At 41.1% G+C, this 18,347-nt stretch overlaps 1 protein-coding gene across 1 annotated transcript in view; it reads left to right on the forward strand.

Moving 5' to 3' along the window:
- Window positions 1-17,321, forward strand: part of EMSY (EMSY, BRCA2-interacting transcriptional repressor) — a 50,373-nt gene extending 33,052 nt beyond the window's left edge. The window contains exons 12-20 of the mRNA XM_014960614.1: window positions 215-351; window positions 1,931-2,104; window positions 3,008-3,206; window positions 4,991-5,155; window positions 6,113-6,268; window positions 9,236-9,390; window positions 11,271-11,834; window positions 13,386-13,892; window positions 15,677-17,321. Coding sequence (XP_014816100.1) covers window positions 215-351; window positions 1,931-2,104; window positions 3,008-3,206; window positions 4,991-5,155; window positions 6,113-6,268; window positions 9,236-9,390; window positions 11,271-11,834; window positions 13,386-13,892; window positions 15,677-15,871 — 2,252 coding nt within the window. The 3' untranslated portion in view covers window positions 15,872-17,321. The remainder of the gene's footprint in view (window positions 1-214; window positions 352-1,930; window positions 2,105-3,007; window positions 3,207-4,990; window positions 5,156-6,112; window positions 6,269-9,235; window positions 9,391-11,270; window positions 11,835-13,385; window positions 13,893-15,676) is intronic.
- The last annotated feature ends 1,026 nt before the right edge of the window (window positions 17,322-18,347 follow it).

Below are 18,347 nucleotides of genomic sequence, written 5' to 3' on the forward strand. Positions count from 1 at the left end.
AATTAACCTTAGATACAGGTTTAAAAAACATTTAAAGCCTTTTTGTAGAGGTCCTTTAGTACAGACAGATCTTTTTTTTTTTTTTTTTTTTGTAATGTCAGATTTAAATGCAGTGATTCCTCTGTAGCTCACTCTGTAGCTCACAGACTTCTGCAGTGGAAGGAAACTTACGTGTGATAAAGTGCACATTATTTCTTTTCCCACCAAAATTTAGGAACTACAACCAAAATCACTACAATTCCCATGACGTCCAAACCCAATGTGATTGTTGTGCAAAAGACTACTGGTAAAGGAACTACAATTCAAGGGCTTCCAGGCAAAAATGTTGTCACCACGCTGTTGAACGCTGGGGTAAGTAAGAGTTTCCAGTCTCAGCTGTCGAGCGAGAGGCTGCGTGGTGGCTGCTGTGTTTGTTCTGCTAAATTCCCTATTAAAAGCAAACTGCGCATGAGCTCCTTAACAGATACAGCATGCCTTAATGTCAGGGATGTTTGAAAAGCAAGGATGTCTTGGCAGGGTGTGAAAGATGCTTAAAACAAGCTGGGAATGTCCTCAAAGGAAAATGAAAACTGTTGAGCTTGCTTTTTTTCCATGGTTAATGATTTTTGTAATCTGGAAGGGATTAAGTAGGAGCAAATTATTAGAATCTTACCCTGTTTGTGCTCTAGTGAGAACCACGGTCCTGTGTTATAGACCTGCATCTCCAACCATTTATCTTTTGGATGTAAAGGGCAGAAATAAACTGTCCCCTCACAGTAAGGGGTAGGGTATCACCTTTCAATTTCCATGGTGTGTAACACAGTAATATCCTGTACCTGAGTATTGTATCGTGTTCAGTTATTTTTTGATCACCTGATGTGTACCAAGAGCAAAATCAAGTTTCCAGCTCTAGCTGGGTTTACCTATAAGTGTTAGTAAATAAAAATGATGACATGCTTTATGTTCCTAGATAGAACTGTGAGATTTAATGTGTTAATCATGTAATCTTTAAAAGTCTGCTTGAGTAGCAGGGCTGAGTAGAGAGATTTTCTTTTTTTTAAAAAAAAAAAACTTTTAGGAATTTTTTTAAAGATTTTGAACTTTCCTAGTTTACAAAACATAAAGCTGTATTTTCTGTCGGGTTCTCACATACACAAGAGAAAATCTTGTGCTGTTACATAGTAGGAACCACCAGAATGTAATGATATTTTTAGAACAAGTGTAGTTCTTGGAGATTTCCAGCTGCACGATGGGAATGGGTAGGAATACTGGGAGAACTGGCAATGTTCTTTTTTTCTCATCTGGTTTGTTACTGTGTGGAGCTAAAAAAAATAGAAAGCTTGCTCAATGTCTTTGCTTTTCTTAAGCTATCAGGAGTCTAGTCATATGCCAGCATTATTCCAAAATCAAATGTTTCCTGTGAAACAGCTGCAAATCTGCATTTTTGTAATAAGTGAACTTTTAGTTTAACAAAAAAAGTCCATGTTTAACTAATGTCTTGATCCTAGGGATAAGACAGAGATCTACATTTCAATAATTCCTTTTTAGAATCTCAGTTCAAGTTTTGTAGATGTCTTGCCAAAGTTAGTGTTAATAGAAGTAAGAAGTTTTAAAAAAAAACATTTGAGGAGGACTTGTGTGAATTCTTTGAAGCAACTTGAAAAAAAAACTTGTCAGTGTCTTTTAGTTAATCTTTTTCCTTCACCCCTTCAGAGCAGCTCAAAAGGTAAAGTAATGGAAAGGGGATTTTGGTAGCTTTTCCATTCAAAGCCATAGAGTTTTTTGTTCTTGGTCTTTGATTGGTATTTGATACCAAAAAAAAACTAGTTGCAGCAGCAGCAGGTTGATTTCATGGTACACACGCTCACCTATAACTGTGTATTTTTTTAGAGAAGTGGGTCTCTCTGAAGAATTTCACTAAGTTAACCTGTAAACTTTGACTTCTCTACAGGGGGAGAAAACTATTCAGGCAGTGCCAGCAGGAGCAAAACCTGCTATCATCACTGCCACAAGACCCATCACAAAAATGATTGTTACACAGCCAAAAGGAATAGGGTCCACGGTCCAGCCAGCCACCAAAATCATCCCAACTAAAATTGTTTATGGTCAGCAAGGGAAAACGCAGGTACAGTGAGGACCCATTTCTGTCTTGAAATGTACCCCTAAATTTTAATGGGAAGTAAATAATTTTTCAACTGTGTTGCCGCATTTGTTGCAGGATTAATATATGTCTATGGGGAATAAGACTTAGGGGTGTAACCAGGTGGCCTTGATTCTGATTTCTTGAGCACAGTGTTTGCATTTGTTTGCTGTTTCTGGAGGCCTAGAGCAAGCCAGAAGTATTTACTAAGCCTTTTATGCAGCTGAAACTGTCTGGTCGTGGCTCTAGATGCCTGTTTAAGTCTTGCAGGTAATGGCTAGATCGTGAGAAATAAAGACACGGAGTCTGGACATAGGTCATCCATCAAATCTGAGGTTTTATTGAAGTTATTTTCTCGTTAATTTTATGTTCAGGTTGTTCCCTGCAACTTTGTGTAGTTGCTGGGGCTGTATACAGAGAATCTGGCTTATTTCTGGACGTTTTCAGTTTCAGCTTTTTCTCTGGTTGCACTTATTATCTAAAAGAACTAAACTTTTATCAGATACCTTATTTTGCATGTCTTGATTGTTCAAGACTGTATTTATTGCGGGCTGTGGAGGAGAGGTGCTTGTCCTTACCAGTGCAGTGCATGTTCCAGCTCACTTGCGTAGCTTTCTCTTGTCACACCATAGTTGTATCCAGCCCTGAAAAATGACTGTTTAGTGATTTATTGTGTTGAGTACTTCAAATTATTGAGTGAGAAGTACGTTCTTGTGCCTTTGTGGTTTAATAATCAGAGCTGCTGAATTTACAGGTAGATTTTTTTTCAGTAAATTATTAATGTTATGTAGGTCTTTACATTGATCCAAGTAGCACCCTGTTCTCTGATTGCTCAGATCTCGTCTTTTGAGGGCTCTTACTATACCCAAAATTTGTCTTTCTAATTAGGTTCTCATAAAACCAAAGCCAGTGACGTTTCAAGCAACAGTTGTGAGTGAACAAACTAGGCAGTTGGTGACTGAAACGTTACAGCAGGCGTCGAGGGTAGCGGAGACAGGAAATTCATCTCTCCCAGAAGTGAAAGAAGAACCACAAACCTACACCGAGAGCAGTTCTTCTTCTACAGAGTCCTCCCAGAGCTCCCAAGGTGTGTATTAACGTCACATGAAATATGAACGAGCTGTCTCACATAACTCACTGTCTCCTTTTAGCACAAGTTTTCACCCAATCAGTTAGCAGTGAGTGTCATTGTTCACTTCCCTTAGGGCTTTATTTATCTTTTACAAGCTATTTATGGAAATCATAGAATGGTTTGAGTTGGAAGGGACCTTAAAGACCATCCAGCTCCAACCCCCTGCCATGGGCAGGGACACCTCCCACCAGACCAGGTTGCTCAAAGCCCCATCCAGCCTGGTCTTGAACCCCTCCAGGGATGGGGCAGCCACAGCTTCTCTGGGCAACCTGGGCCAGTGCCCTACCATGCTCACAGTAAAGAATTTCTTCCTAAATATCTCACTTAAATCTCCCCTCTTTCAGTTTAAAACTGTTACCCCTTGCCCTATGGCTCCACTCCCTGATCAAGAGTCCCTCCCTATCTCTCCTGTAGGCCCTCTTTAGGGACTGGAAGGCTGCTATAAGGTCTCCCCGGAGCCTTCTCTTCTCCAGGCTGAACACCCCCAACTCTCTCAGCCTGTCCTCACAGCAGAGGGGCTCCAGCCCTTGGAGCATCTTTGTGGCCTCCTCTGGACCCATTCCAACAAGGTCCTTCCTGTGTTGAGGATTTTAGAGCTGGAGGCAGTACTCCAGGTGGGATCTCACCAGAGTGGAGCAGAGGGGCAGAATCACCTCCATCACCCTGCTGGCCATGCTTCTTTGGATGCAGCCCGGGATGCTGGGGGCTTTCTGGGCTGCCAGCACATGTTGGTGGCTCACATTGACCTTCTCGTCCACCAACACCCCCAAGTCTATATGTCTCCATTTCCTATATGAAAAGGGGAGAGAATTGTTTCTTGCTGGGGTCTGACTTGCTGTTCCAGTGCCTTTTCCAGCCTGTTCCTTCTTTTGGGGGAGTTTGCTACACTGCTTACTTCTAGCAGTTTTTTGGGTTTCTTTTTGGCAGCCCGTGCTCTGCCACCCTCTTTCCTGACTGTATGGAAGCATCTCTCCACTGGGTGATTGAAAGTTGTCACAGGACCACAAATTTTGGTCCTTTTCTAGGCATGCATATATACATCAGGATATATATCAGACATGCAATGCTGATGGGGATGCTGCCATGGCTTCAAGTCATGATACAAATACAGCTCTTTGTGTGGTAGAGGAGGATTAATATAGGGTGGAGATAACACCTGGTCTTTGGTCAGGAGTGGCCATAGGGTGTATCCCTACATCAGAAAAAAGCAAAAGTATATACTTACATCCCTTTCAGTCACCTTTTCTATATAATTCTGTAACTGTTGGTCTATATGGCCCTTTTAAGTAAAATAAAAAAAGCTGAAGATGCAACAAACTTATAAAAAATTTAGGAGCTGTTAATGCGGAATGTTAATTAGCACTAGTACATGTTGATCACCTGAACTGCTAAAACATTCTGAAAAAGTTTGATCCAGGGCAAATTCAATATACAAAGAAACCTAGCGAACTTTGATTGTTCAAACCAAAGGTTTTAGATACAGGATCTTTTTTTTTTTTTATGCTCGAAACTGTTCATAACATCAGCAGAGTTTTCCTTTGAGTCAATTGTAATAAAAGCTAAGGCATTGAGGAATGAGAGCACGAATCTTTGGCAGTGTTCAGAACTCTAATGGATAATGTCTAACCTGGTCTGATTTTGAACTATAGCCCTGCTTTAAAGCAAGAAGTTGGACAGGAGACATCCAACCCAAAAAGATTCTGTGATGACTTGATGTGCCTTTGTTCTTTTGCGAGCAGATTCTCAGCCCGTGGTCCATGTGATTGCTTCAAGAAGTCAAGATTGGTCAGAACATGAAATTGCTGTGGACACCAGCCCTACAATAATTTACCAGGATGTGTCCAGTGAATCTCAGTCGGCCACTTCCACGATAAAAGCGTTGCTGGAACTTCAGCAGACAACAGGTGTGAAAACATGCAGTTTCAAAGCTTATTACTTGCTTAAGCAGCAGTTTGTGATAGGTTTTGTAATTAAAAAGCACCTATCTTAAATCAGCCTGATCCATTTTTCCTTATCCTCCAATATTTTGTTTAAATATTATATAATATTAACTTTGTACTTAATTAAACTTTTGCATTTAGAATCATAGAATCGTCTGGGTTGAAAGGGACCTTTTAGATTCTCCAGTTCAACCATTGACCTAACAGTGACAAAAGCCATCACTAAACCATGTCCTTCAGCACCACGTCTCCCCAGATTTTAAATACCTCCAGGGATGGTGACTCCACCACTTCCCTGGGCAGCCTGTTCCAATGCTTTGTAACCTTTTCAGTGAAGAAATTTTTCCTAATTTCCATCCTAATGCAGCTTAAGACCATTTCCTCTTGTCCCATGGCCTGTTCCTTGGGAGAAGAGACTACACTCTGGCTACACCCTCCTTTCAGGGAGTTGGAGAGAGCCAGAAGGTCTCCCCTCAGCCTCCTTTTCTCCAGGCTCAACACCCCCAGCTCCCTCAGCCGCTCCTCACAAGACTTGTTCTCCAGACCCCTCACCAGCTCTGTTGCCCTTCACTAGACATGCTTCAGCCCCTCAACGTCTTTCCTCTTGTGAGGGGCCAAAACTGGACACAGAGTCCTCAAGGTGGGGCCTCACCAGTGCCCAGTACAGGGGAGCCATCACTCACATATTTATATCAGAGGTTTATTTTATTACGTCATTTTATATATTGGAGCTTTACTTTATGTTTTTCTTTTCTTCTAAAGCAGTGAAGGACGCCCTCAAGATGGGGCCTCACCAGTGTCCAGTACTGGGGAGCCATCACTTCACTAGTCCACTCACCACATATTTATACCAGAGGTTTATTTTATTATGTCGTTTTATATATTGGAGCTTTACTTTGTTTTTCTTTTCTTCTAAAGCAGTGAAGGAAAAGTTAGAATCAAAGCCACGGCAGCCTACCATTGACTTGAGCCAAATGGCTGTCCCAATCCAGATGACCCAAGAAAAGAGACATTCTCCAGAAAGTCCTTCGATTGCTGTAGTCGAGTCGGAATTAGTTGCTGAATATATCACAACTGGTAAGTGACTGAAGCAGCGTGATGCTGGGTTTGCAGTTGAAGTCTGAGGACTTGTTTTTGGAGTTTTCTTAGGATGGGGTTTCATTTTTGTGGTTTTTTGCTGTAATTTGCTGTAGAGGAAATGAGTCTTTTCTTCTACTCTCGAGACCTCATGTAGGGGACTGAGCTGCTTTTCTGGGGCACAGTGGAGAACATTTCTAACTGAAACAAAGGGCTGTTGCTTCTAGACATTGTAGTTGAACAGTTTTCTGTTCCCTGATCTGATGGAGAGGACAGGCTTGTCCCACTTGTCTTTATGGAAAATATCTAGTAAGAAGAACGTAGAAAATGAAGTTACAGGAACCAAGTACTATTTTTTGTACATATTGAGAGGAGTCAGGCTTTGAGTTGGTTTAACACATATTTGAAAAATGTTACTTTCCAGGAGTAAGGGAGTTTTAAAGCCAGATGTACATTTAGCATGCTAATGTAATCCCCAGTTCCTTCATTTGCTAGAAGGCTTTGAACTGATAAATTTGCACTTTTTAAATACATTATTCAAATCAAAATTATGGCTGGGATTCAGGTCTTAACTTTTTAAACTCTTGACTCCTCCTGTCTGGTTGTCCATTTTGTGTAAGTCCTTAACTCCTGCTTCTCTCTGACTTTCCCTCCTACCCCAGGGTGTGAGCCCCTTCCCATATGTAGATGAGAGGATCAAATAACCTGTTTCCCATTTTAATTTCTTAAGTCCACATTATTGGTCCTCTCTACTTTATTTGGAAAATGAAAACAAAAGCGTGTTGAAAATCCTCATTGGAAAAGAGGAATAAAACTTGATTATATTAAATTGTATAAGTATGTCTCTAATTCCAGTGTTTTTAGTGTTAAATGCCTAATCTGGTATTTTCATTTTCCTGCTTTTTGCCTCCTCCCCTCGCTTCCATCCCTTGTATGGTCTGAATTTAAGAAGTTGTGTGAAATTGGAGCTGGGGGAAGGATGTTATTCTTTTAAATAACACTTACTGTATCTGGCTTCAATTTTGAATGTTTGAGGCATGCTCCCTGAATCTCTTAAAACAAGCTCAAAAGTATAATAAATAGTGTTAAGGGGATCTCCAATTAACAGTCCGTTATCTTCACTCACACAGATGTTGTTCACTGAGCTTCTAGTCAAGGTTCTGGGTTTTGCTGGGTCTTGCTGTAAAAGTTGATGTAAAACAGGGCCCTTTGCAGGGAGGATTGGAAATTACAGTCGGTATCTTTGTAGAATTAAGTCCTTCTCTGCAGCTTAGAAGTATGAAAGTTGAAAATTTCCTTGAGCTGTGATTACTACTTGAAATACTGGAATTCTTATAAAACCATGAGTTGATATACAGGAATCTGCAGGCTGCTTTGAATTGACCAACAGCAGTTTCTGCTACAGCCCAAAACTGGGTGTTTTGCTCTTAGATTTTAAGCCCTTCTGGTTTCTGTGAACACAGGGAATGCAGGTTTTTGGCTTTTGCTTTTTGTATTAACTTGCGCTTCTCGGGATTCATCAATAATCCACCTAGCTCAATTTTCTGCTCAAAATTCAGTAGTGAGATAGTAAACAGTCTGTAATCTGTTGTGAAATCTCCTTGCACGACCCTAGACCTAAGGATTAGGCACATTTTATATGGGAGCTGGGTTTCAGCATGTGTTTCCTCATGAGATGAAGGTCCCACACCTTAGTGTCACCGTTTTTTGTCTGTCTGCAGACTCAGGAAGACAACACTGTATTGCTTCACATTCGGAAGAATATCTACACAACCATATAGGTTAGAAACTTTATTTTTAAATGAAGCTTTACGATTGTGCAGGAACTGTTGGGGGATATCCGTGATGGATCTGGCACAGCATGCAGGCCGATATTGAATGAATCCAACTCCTTTCTTGGAGTGGAAAAGTAAAATTAGCATATTAATTCGAAATAGGACCTTTCTTTTAACTTTCAGGAAGGTCGCTAGAAACTTTTCAACTTGAAGTTACGTTAACAACCGCATTAAAATTTTGCTTGTTCTGCTTCAGTTAGTAATCATTTTGTAACTCAAAAGTTAATTAAAGCAAATATTTACGTATTGGTATGGACGGGTGTAAAGCAATTTAGATTCATGTCTTATCAGTGACTGCAATATAGAATGGTTTGTCGTTGTTTTTTCTTCTCGGCAAAAGATTATTTCTCTGTCAATCCACTTTTTAATTACAGAGCCATTAATGCAAGTGCATAACTCGTGCTGGATCTGTTCTAAAAAGTGACATAGACCCACGATAAAATCTCCATCTTTCGGTCTGTGACTTCTTATCAACCTCACTTGCTCTCACAATACCCAAACACTTTGTAATTGCAGATCTTTCAAATTTTAACCTGTGCTCTGGAGAGTATTTCTTGGTTTATCAGCGGCAGCAATGTGGTGAGCAAGGCTTGCTGTTCTTAATTGCAGTCAATCGTGCAGGTGCTTTTAATGGTGTGAAAATTGCAGAATAACTCGTGTTCTACAGAGTTATGCTGGTGCTGTATAGAGAACCCAGCTGAAAATGGAGTCTAAATTCTGCTTGCAAAGTTGGTGTGATGGGAGAGGGAGGCTGGAGGAGGTTTGGACCAAGAGTCATCCATCTCAGGAGACATTCAAAACCTGCATGGGCAAGTTCCTGTGCAACCTCCTCTAGGAGGACCTGCTTTGGCAGGGGGTTGGACTAGATGATCTCCAGAGGTCCCTTCCAACCCCATATGATTCTGTGATTCTGTCATTACTCAAGAGACAAAAGCACAACTCCTGAGATGCTACTTTAAGTGGCTTCTCAGAATAGCTCTGCACTTCCAGGTGGAAGCTGGCATACGGCAAAAGATCTTTTTTTTGTGCTCAGAACTTTCTTTTCACTCATTTACGCTTTCCGTTGAAGCTTCAATAGTTGCAGTTAGCGCGGTTAGCTGTGGAGAAGTGCCACTCACCTCTTTCCTTGCAGTCAGCCACCGGTCCCAGCCCCACCAGCAGTCGTCTCAGCCCCAGAGGACCCTGCTGCAGCACGTGGCTCAGTCGCAGACGGCAACGCAGACTTCTGTCGTGGTGAAATCGATCCCCGCATCCTCCACAGGCGCCATTACCCATATCATGCAACAGGTTGTACCCTTTCTTTTCCCAACAGTCTATAAACGTATGAATTTTGTAGGACCAGGGCTTGTTCTCCATGAGGATGTTGCGTTGCTCCCCCTGAAAATGGGAAGCCTAAGGGAAGATTAAGAACTTAATTATAATATTGCCTGTTTTGATGGTGACGGTGGTGGGATAAAAGGGAAGCAGTTGATAGGATGATTTGAGATTGTTAAATAAGAGGTATTAACAGCAACTGTGAGAAAGATAGTGCTCCCTGCATGAGTTCTTGCTGTCTCTGTCACCTCTCCAACAGCAATAAGCTTTTTTTCTGTATTGCAATGCTCAAGGCTCTTTAGGTTGTGTTGGTGTCAGTGTTGAGGGAAGAGGGATGGAGCAGGATCTGGTCAGCACACAGAGCACACGGTGTCTTTTTTTCACTGGAGGGCTTTAGTTTGTGAATATGGAAACTTCTCTGAATGAAGAAGTAAGTTCATATTTAGACCAGTACAATGAGGATCCCAAACACTTCAAACAAACACTATAGCTTGTGTTGAAGCCACTCTGATGCTGTTGTTCAAGACCTGCTCCAACTCTGCAGTGCTTTAATTTCAAGGTAGCTTGTGGTGAAGTCATTCTGAAGCCACTCTGATGCTGTTGTTCAAGACCTGCTCCAACTCTGCAGTGCTTTAATTTCAAGGAACCTCAGCTGCGGATCAGGACACCACTGTGTTAGGGTTATAAACCCACTTCAAAGAGAATATTCTCACAGGTGTTTGAGTAGCTGCCTCCTCTTGCTAAGGCCACTTATTAATACATTTATACCATGGTATGCAAAGTATAGTAACGTAGATCTCTTACTCCTTCAAATCCCTCAAAAAAATCTGTGTTTGTGCAATGCCCCAAATAAAATTGCAATAAAGATTTTGAGGAAGGAAAGAGAAGTTCCCTGCTGAAATAGGGTAGGCTGTAGGTATATGGAGAGCTGCAGAAGAAATCATGGAAAGGACGAAAGCTCTCAAGAGGCAGAATAAGAATTTACTGTGCAGGGAGACTCTGGCTTTAATGGGGAGCTACTGGTTCAACCACCTGCTAATCCCTGCTGCTTCATGCCATCTTGGGGCCATGAAGATGCTGGGAGGGCTGGAGCCTCTCTGCTGGGAGGACAGGCTGAGGGAGTTGGGGGGGTTCAGCCTGGAGAAGAGAAGGCTCCAGGGAGACCTTGGAGACCCTTCCAGTCCCTAAAGGGGCTCCAGGAGAGATGGGGAGGGACTCTTGATCAGGGAGTGGAGCCGTAGGACGAGGGGTAATGGTTTTAAATTGAAAGAGGGGAGATTTAAATGAGGTATTAGGAAGAAATTCCTCGCTGTGAGGGTGGTGAGGTCCAGGTTGCCCAGTGAAGCTGTGGCTGCCCCATCCCTGGAGGTGTTCAAGGCCAAGCTGGACGTGGCTTTGAGCAACCTGGTCTGGTGGGAGGTGTCACTGCCCATGGCAGGGGGTTGGAACTGGATGATCTTTGTGGTCCCTTCCAACCTGAACCATCCTGTGATTCTGTATCCAACTGCCATGCAACCTTAGAGGCTTTGATCCTTAATCTGACACACGTGAGGGCAACATAATCCAACCCCATATCATTCTGTGATAATCTCCTCTGAGCATTAGTTATACAGGTATTGTTGTCACATTAAAGCTAGATATACCGTATTTTAACATGATAAGAATACCTCTTGGTTGCTTACATATTACAGAATCTCTGTGTAAATGTGTCTTTATACGTGAATTGGGAGCCTGAAATGGTAAAAAAAGTTAAATTAGTCCGATTGAAACATTTTTAGATTTTGTATTATTGTGAAACTATGTTATAATTTCTATTTCTCTTTACTAACTTGCTCTACCTTCTTCCTATTAAGGCCTTAAGCAGTCACACTGCGTTTACCAAACACAGTGAACAGCTTGGAACTGAGGAAGGAGAAGTGGAAGAGATGGACACCTTAGATCCTCAGACTGGCCTGTTTTACAGATCTGCCCTGACACAATCCCAGGCGCCAAAACAGCAAAAACTGAGTCAGCCGCAGCTGGAACAGACTCAACTGCAAGTGAAAACTCTGCAGTGTTTCCAGACTAAGCAGAAGCAGACAATCCACCTGCAGGCCGACCAAATCCAGCACAAACTCCCACAAATGCCCCAGCTTTCTATAAGGCATCAAAAGCTAAACCCCCTGCAGCAAGAGCAAGCACAGACCAAACCAGATGCACAGCACCCCCCCCACCATATGGTGGCCAAAGAAAGGCAACTCCCTACCTTAGTGGCGCAGCCACAGCAAACTGTAGTACAGGTGCTGGCAGTAAAAACCACGCAGCAGCTGCCCAAACTGCAACAGGCACCAACGGCACAAAAAATCTACGTGCAACCCCAACCCCCCCAGAGTCAAATGCAGCTACCTGCCTCTTCAGAGAAACAGCCAGCGAGCCAGGTAACGGAATATTGATAGCATGCAAAATAACACCTCGCTGTTCAAGGAAAAACAAACAAACAAAACAAAACAAAAAAAAAATAGAATTCAAAAACACCAACCCTCTCGCTGTAGCAGTGTTTTGTCCTGGCAAGAGAGAACTCCTCATTCCGCTGGTGTTAATTACCCCCGTCAGAAGGTTGACACTAGGAAAGAGAAGCACATGTTATCGGGGAAAAAAAAAATATTAAAAAAAATCCATAGAGCTCACAAACGTGTTTTGTTGGACAGTTCTTAGGAATTTCTGCCACCACTGGTGCATGGAATTTATCCCTAATTATTTTCTTTTAATTTTTAGATAACGACACGTTATTAATTTCCGTTCCCGTAGCACTTTTTATTTCTGTGGAAATAAAGATGGATACACTGCAGTCTCCTAAGGCTCTCCATTGTACGTCTTCCTTTGTAGTTTACATCTTCCTGAAATTATATGGCTTTTGTGTACAGGAGTAACTTGATTTTCCTTGGGAGGGGAAAAAGTAAAGATTGAGGAACATGAAAAAAAAAAAAAAAGAAAAAAACCAAATGTATTTTATCTAACTCCAGAAAAGTACAATTATTTTTTTTTTTTTTCTTTTTTTTGGCCCTTTCAGGAATACATGTGAAAACAAGAGGGTTAACAAACATCACATGGGGATGTAAATCCCAAAGGAAAACAAGGCTGCTGTGGTATTATACTTCTACAATCCTTATCTAGCGGCCTAAAAAGCTGCTTTTCCCCAGGCTTCGATTAACTGTTACCAGATCATTGCTAATTCCTTTGTTAAAAACACTGAGTTTCAACTGTCTTCCTAATAGCAAGTATGTTGTTTGTGCCATACTGTCCTTGGAAATATTGATTAGATTTTTTTTTTTTTTTAAGAAAAATATATATAAAATAATCTAGCTGTAACATGCACAACAAAAATTTGATTTTCAGGTGCAGCCTCCAATTATAACGCAAGGATCCACTGTTACAAAGATAACTTTTGAGGGGCCTCAGCCTCCTCCTGTTTCAAAAGTAGCAGGTTCTGTGCCCAAACTGGCGTTGCCGGTCCCCAGCCTATTCCCCACGCAGGCGCCCGCGACGACAGCCGTAGCAGATATTTTGAGAGTGTCTATGGTGGAAGCTCAGATTGATTCAAACCTAGAACCTACCCTAGTGGATCCCAATTTTTTTTTTTATTCTTTTTTTTGGCCTTTTCAGGAATACATGTGAAAACAAGAGGGTTAACAAACATCACATGGGGATGTAAATCCCAAAGGAAAACAAGGCTGCTGTGGTATTATACTTCTACAATCCTTATCTAGCGGCCTAAAAAGCTGCTTTTCCCCAGGCTTCGATTAACTGTTACCAGATCATTGCTAATTCCTTTGTTAAAAACACTGAGTTTCAACTGTCTTCCTAATAGCAAGTATGTTGTTTGTGCCATACTGTCCTTGGAAATATTGATTAGATTTTTTTTTTTTTTTAAGAAAAATATATATAAAATAATCTAGCTGTAACATGCACAACAAAAATTTGATTTTCAGGTGCAGCCTCCAATTATAACGCAAGGATCCACTGTTACAAAGATAACTTTTGAGGGGCCTCAGCCTCCTCCTGTTTCAAAAGTAGCAGGTTCTGTGCCCAAACTGGCGTTGCCGGTCCCCAGCCTATTCCCCACGCAGGCGCCCGCGACGACAGCCGTAGCAGATATTTTGAGAGTGTCTATGGTGGAAGCTCAGATTGATTCAAACCTAGAACCTACCCTAGTGGATCCCAAAAAGGAGGCCGTGTCCGCTAGTAAGCTCGTTAGCCAAGCAGAGTCGTCACCTTGTACCCGGGTGCCCAGGGGGACCGCAGTAGGGATGACGGCAACTTCCATCCCCCAGCAACAGACACGTGCAGAATCCAGTTCCAGTCCTCCTGCTGGTGGTCCTACTTTAACAGAGAGGAAACCCGATGCACACGGAATGCCTACAACAAACCAGTTTGTACACATTCAGAGTATGTCCCAAAAGAAAGCTGAAGAGAGCTCACCAGAAATTGTTATCCAGGTAAGAGAAGACCAGAGCGAATAAGGCAAAAGGTTGAGCAGAGCAAACTCGTGTCTAGTGTGATGATAACAACTGAACGGTGTTCCAGGATTTTTGTTTTCCTTCCCCTCTTTTTGGTTCTTTTCCTCCTTTGTAATGGATTTACTCCTTCATAAGCGTGTAATTCTTAAATTGAGCTCGAGTTTCTCTAGTGCTGTATCATTCCCCGTGTCCTCGGTGTCTCCCTTTCTTTTTCTGTTCAGAAAACAAACCAAGATCATCTCATTTTGCAAAGTACTCTCATTTGAGATGCTTAAAAATGCGACCTTCACCGCTTACCGTGGAACTACAATGTAGAAATTTTTATGGTATCAATTAATCTTACCACCGAGTATAAAATTAGCACCCAAAAAAGTAAGGGTTTTTTTCATTTTTTTCAGCAAAATAAGGTCTGGATTCAGAAGAAGGCTTGTTAATGTTCAAAATCAGCCCGGACAGGTTCCTGTGCAACCTGCTCTGGGTGGACCTGCTTTGGCAAGGGGGTTGGACTAGATGATCTCCAGAGGTCCCTTCCAACCCCATATCATTCTGTGATTCTGTAACTTCACTTTTAACCAGTCTTACAGCTTCTGAGATAAAATGACTATTGATTCTTAGCCTAAATGCCTTGAGTTGTTGCCTAAACTGATAATTGATATTTTCATTGATTTTGTTGTCTTAAATATGATGTTTTATGATGTAGTACGTGGTCAGAATGTCAACCAAGGAAGCATTTAAGTCATCTGAGGACTTGTAGTCCTATTATATGACTATTTTGTTGGCGTTGTGTATATTCACACAAATGACAGCATGGCTTGAATCAGTCTTATTGCATATTGTATTTGTGTTGAAGATACTTCTGATGTGGGAAAGTAATCTGTGGGAAAGTAATTTTTCATGCTACTTTGTAAAACCTTCATTGCAGTGAACCTTGCTTTTGTAGAAATCATCATTTTTTGTGCTCGTTTTTTAGTCCTCTTTTCCCTAAATAGACAAACACCTCGCTTTTGTAGAAATCATCATTTTTGTGCTCGTTTTTAGTCCTCTTTTCCCTAAATAGACAAAGGTAGATTTCTGTTGCTGTATATTTTGAGAATCTGCATCGTTTATCGTTGTGGCGCTCTACGACCCGATTCAAAAGTAGAACACTGCCCAGAATTTCAGTTGTATAAAGCTGTAAATTTTATTTCTACAATCTGTGGAAATGATGAGCAGAAATAAATAGCTTAGATCCGTTGTGTTTCCTCAGCAGCAGCTCTGAGCGGGGCCGAAGCTCGTATTGTATCATCCATGAAAACCAAAGCTGGTCCAGACGTTCCTATCTGAACGTCTTGTCTGAAAAAGATAAGAAAAAAAGATAAGGCTGAGGAAAGCATTGCCTCTGCTTTGCATCTGGGGAACGATGGGTGGTGGACGTTGGGGGTTGAGCTGTTGGTTGTGCTCTCACAGCCCTTTAGTGAAGATCCAAGGCCAAAATCAGTGTCTTAACAGCAAAATTGTTCAAATTTTACCTTCCACCACCTCATTTGGTGAAAGGGTGGTGTGAGGCTTTAGCAAATACAATGTGACGTGCTTATGTAGGGAATATTGCTCTTGGAAACCCAATATAGCTTTAGCAAATAGAATGTGACGTCCCATGAGCCTTACGTAGGGAATATTGCTCTTGGAAACCCAATATCCCATTTCCATGAGTAGCTGCACTCACACAGATGCCTTTCCCTGTGAAAACTGCCCGTTTGAACTTAAAAATCTTTTCTTTCTTGCAGACCATCCCTCACTATTCCATCCCTTGTCACTCCAGCTCCAACGTGGTGGTGGAACCCAGCGGGCTCCTGGAGCTCAACAACTTCACCAGTCAACGCCTCGATGACGAGGAGACGGCCATGGAGCAAGATGTGGACAGTAGCACGGAGGACGGGACCGAGCCCAGCCCTTCTCGAAGTTCTGCTGAACAATCCTAAGGAATTGGGACACCGGGAGTGCACTTTAAAAAATGCTCTTGGGGATTTCGTGTATCCAAGATGCCCTTTGTATTGCGATGTCTTAGAGCACTTTGCCTATTCAAGTTCTTCATCGGACCCTTGAAGCATCAGTGCGTTTTAACGAGATGGTATTGGGGAAAAAAAAAAAAAAAAGCTGCATCTTAACAATTGTTTCTGGAAAAAAAAAGCTTAAAAAAAAGGTGTAGTTACCAAGATTTAGTAAAACCCGAGACGGTGCAACGTACTCCTGGTAAAAAGCAAATCTGCAGCGAATTCTCCAGCTCGTGCTCTTGAAGCCCTTGCCCAGATACTGAAAAAACCTTTCAGTGAAAAGGGATCGTTATTTTACTGTGTCTTTTTGTTAGCTGTTGAGCAAAACACCATCAAAAAAACAAAAAAAAAAGAGGAAAAAAAAAAAAATGTTTAATAAATATTTGTATTTTTAAATAGCATGTGAGAGAAAAAGTGTTTCTGACAGTGCTGGAAAAGCCCCAGGAATTTTGGAATTGGTCAGCTTTCTTGCACTTGTGCTCACTTAAGAGTTAAGATTTTTTCATAAGCCGAAAAAAAAATATATAGTTTATTTTTTTAAAATTCTTGTTGGTGAATGTTTGGAAATGAGCAAAATCACTAACTGGTAGCAAAGTGGATTTTTGTTTTCATGCTTTACAAGAGGTAGGGTAAGGGTGTACGAAGCATTTCTTTGTGCCATAAAGCACATGAAACGCTCGTCTGCTCTAGTTTAATCTTTGGTTATTTATTTAAATATAAAATTTTAAAGTGAGGCCAAGTTGTTTGCGAAGTTCCTGTGAAACAGGCAGGTGTGTTAATTCTAATACAAACGGGGCTGGTGGTGGTGAGTGGGGGGGGATGTATTTTGCTATAAATGACTTTTTTTTTTTCAAAATTGGGGATAAGCGGTTTGGCCTCTTTCAAAGCTGAACCTCCGAATTTCGAAGTGAGCTAAGGCTTTTAAAAAAAAAAAGAAAAATCTGTATTTTACTCTTACATGCTGTTTTTCAAGCGATCATTTGGGGAGTTTAAAAGCCAAACTGGCTTTGCAGTGGTAGGTTTTGGAAATTAGCCTTACAACTTGGCTTGTTGAAGCAATACATGGGGGTTTTGTCACCGTTACAAGCCACCGAGAGCTTGGTTTGGGTTCAGGTGGGATAAATAATACAGTCTGCTAATGAAGACAATACTTTTTTTTTTTTTTTCTTTTCCAAAATGTATATAAAAACACGTTTTTAACTGTTTTGTATAGATTTCATTATAAATAACGAAGCATTTTAAGAACTTGGACATATCATTTAATTGTATATACATCTATCAGCCTAACTGCCCACTTTCTGGTGCTGAAGTACTACTGTAAGTAGATTTCATCCAAAGTCTAATACAGCTTTTTTTGCGTCAGTCCTTTTTTTTTTTTTTTAAAAAAAAAAAAAGCTGTGATTTTACTGTTGATATTGTAGTTAAGATTAAATTCCGACTAGAGTAACTCAAGCTCAAAATACAAAGCCTAAAAACCTGCTTTATCTTACTTTTCCTGAGTATTCACCTCTGTGAGAACACGCAGTATCCCCTAGATGGTGCTCTTGGTCTTTCATCTAAGAGTTATTTTATCAATTAAGTCCCTATGACTCTCATAACTTTGTTTTTCCTCCTTCTGTTTTCTTTTCCATCAAAATTAGTTCCAAAATGATGTGATTTATTATGATGAAACGTCCTGGTAAATTCAACGTGCAAATGCCAGAATAATGGGGTAGGAAACTTAATTATTTTCACGTTTCCTTTATGTTGGAAGAGATACTGGGTTTGGTTTCTGCTGTTTCTAGTGCTCAGGGTGGGAGAGAGAAATATGTATGAAATGAAACATGCCATATTTCTTTCTTCAGTAAAAAATAACCCTATAATTATGCCAGGTTCAGATTTTGACGGTTGTTTGGGAGCTTTTACTCGTTTTAGTGAAATAACGGTGACCAACAAGAGTGACCAAGTGATCATCCAAGTCCTGATCCAAGTTCCACGTTGCTCCGGAATGACAAAAAGCTATTTATTGCAGATTTTACTGGGATGGGATGGTCTGTTGTGCTTTGCAGATACCAGCATGAGGCACAGTCTGTAGTTTTCCATCCAGCTATGGAAAGCCCAGAGCAGATAATACCCAATTCTGTGGTTTATATTGTGTTTTCGTTGTCACCTGGGGGTCTTGCCGTATTTTGAGTGTCCCCGACAGATCTAGGACTGAAAGACCTTGAGAATATAAAATAGAGAAAGGTTTTTTCTTAAGTGCTTTTGCTCAAGAACTTTACTTTAAATTATAGTTTAAGGTTTAGGTGAATATATATGCTCTCTCCAGCCAAAAGGGGACACTCAATTATGGTTTAAGGTTTAGGTGAATATATATGCTCTCTCCAGCCAAAAGGGGACACTCGGAAATGGCATAATGGGAATT

Source organism: Calidris pugnax, unplaced genomic scaffold (genome assembly GCF_001431845.1).
Source record: "Calidris pugnax isolate Ruff unplaced genomic scaffold, ASM143184v1 scaffold270, whole genome shotgun sequence".
Lineage (NCBI taxonomy): Eukaryota > Metazoa > Chordata > Aves > Charadriiformes > Scolopacidae > Calidris > Calidris pugnax.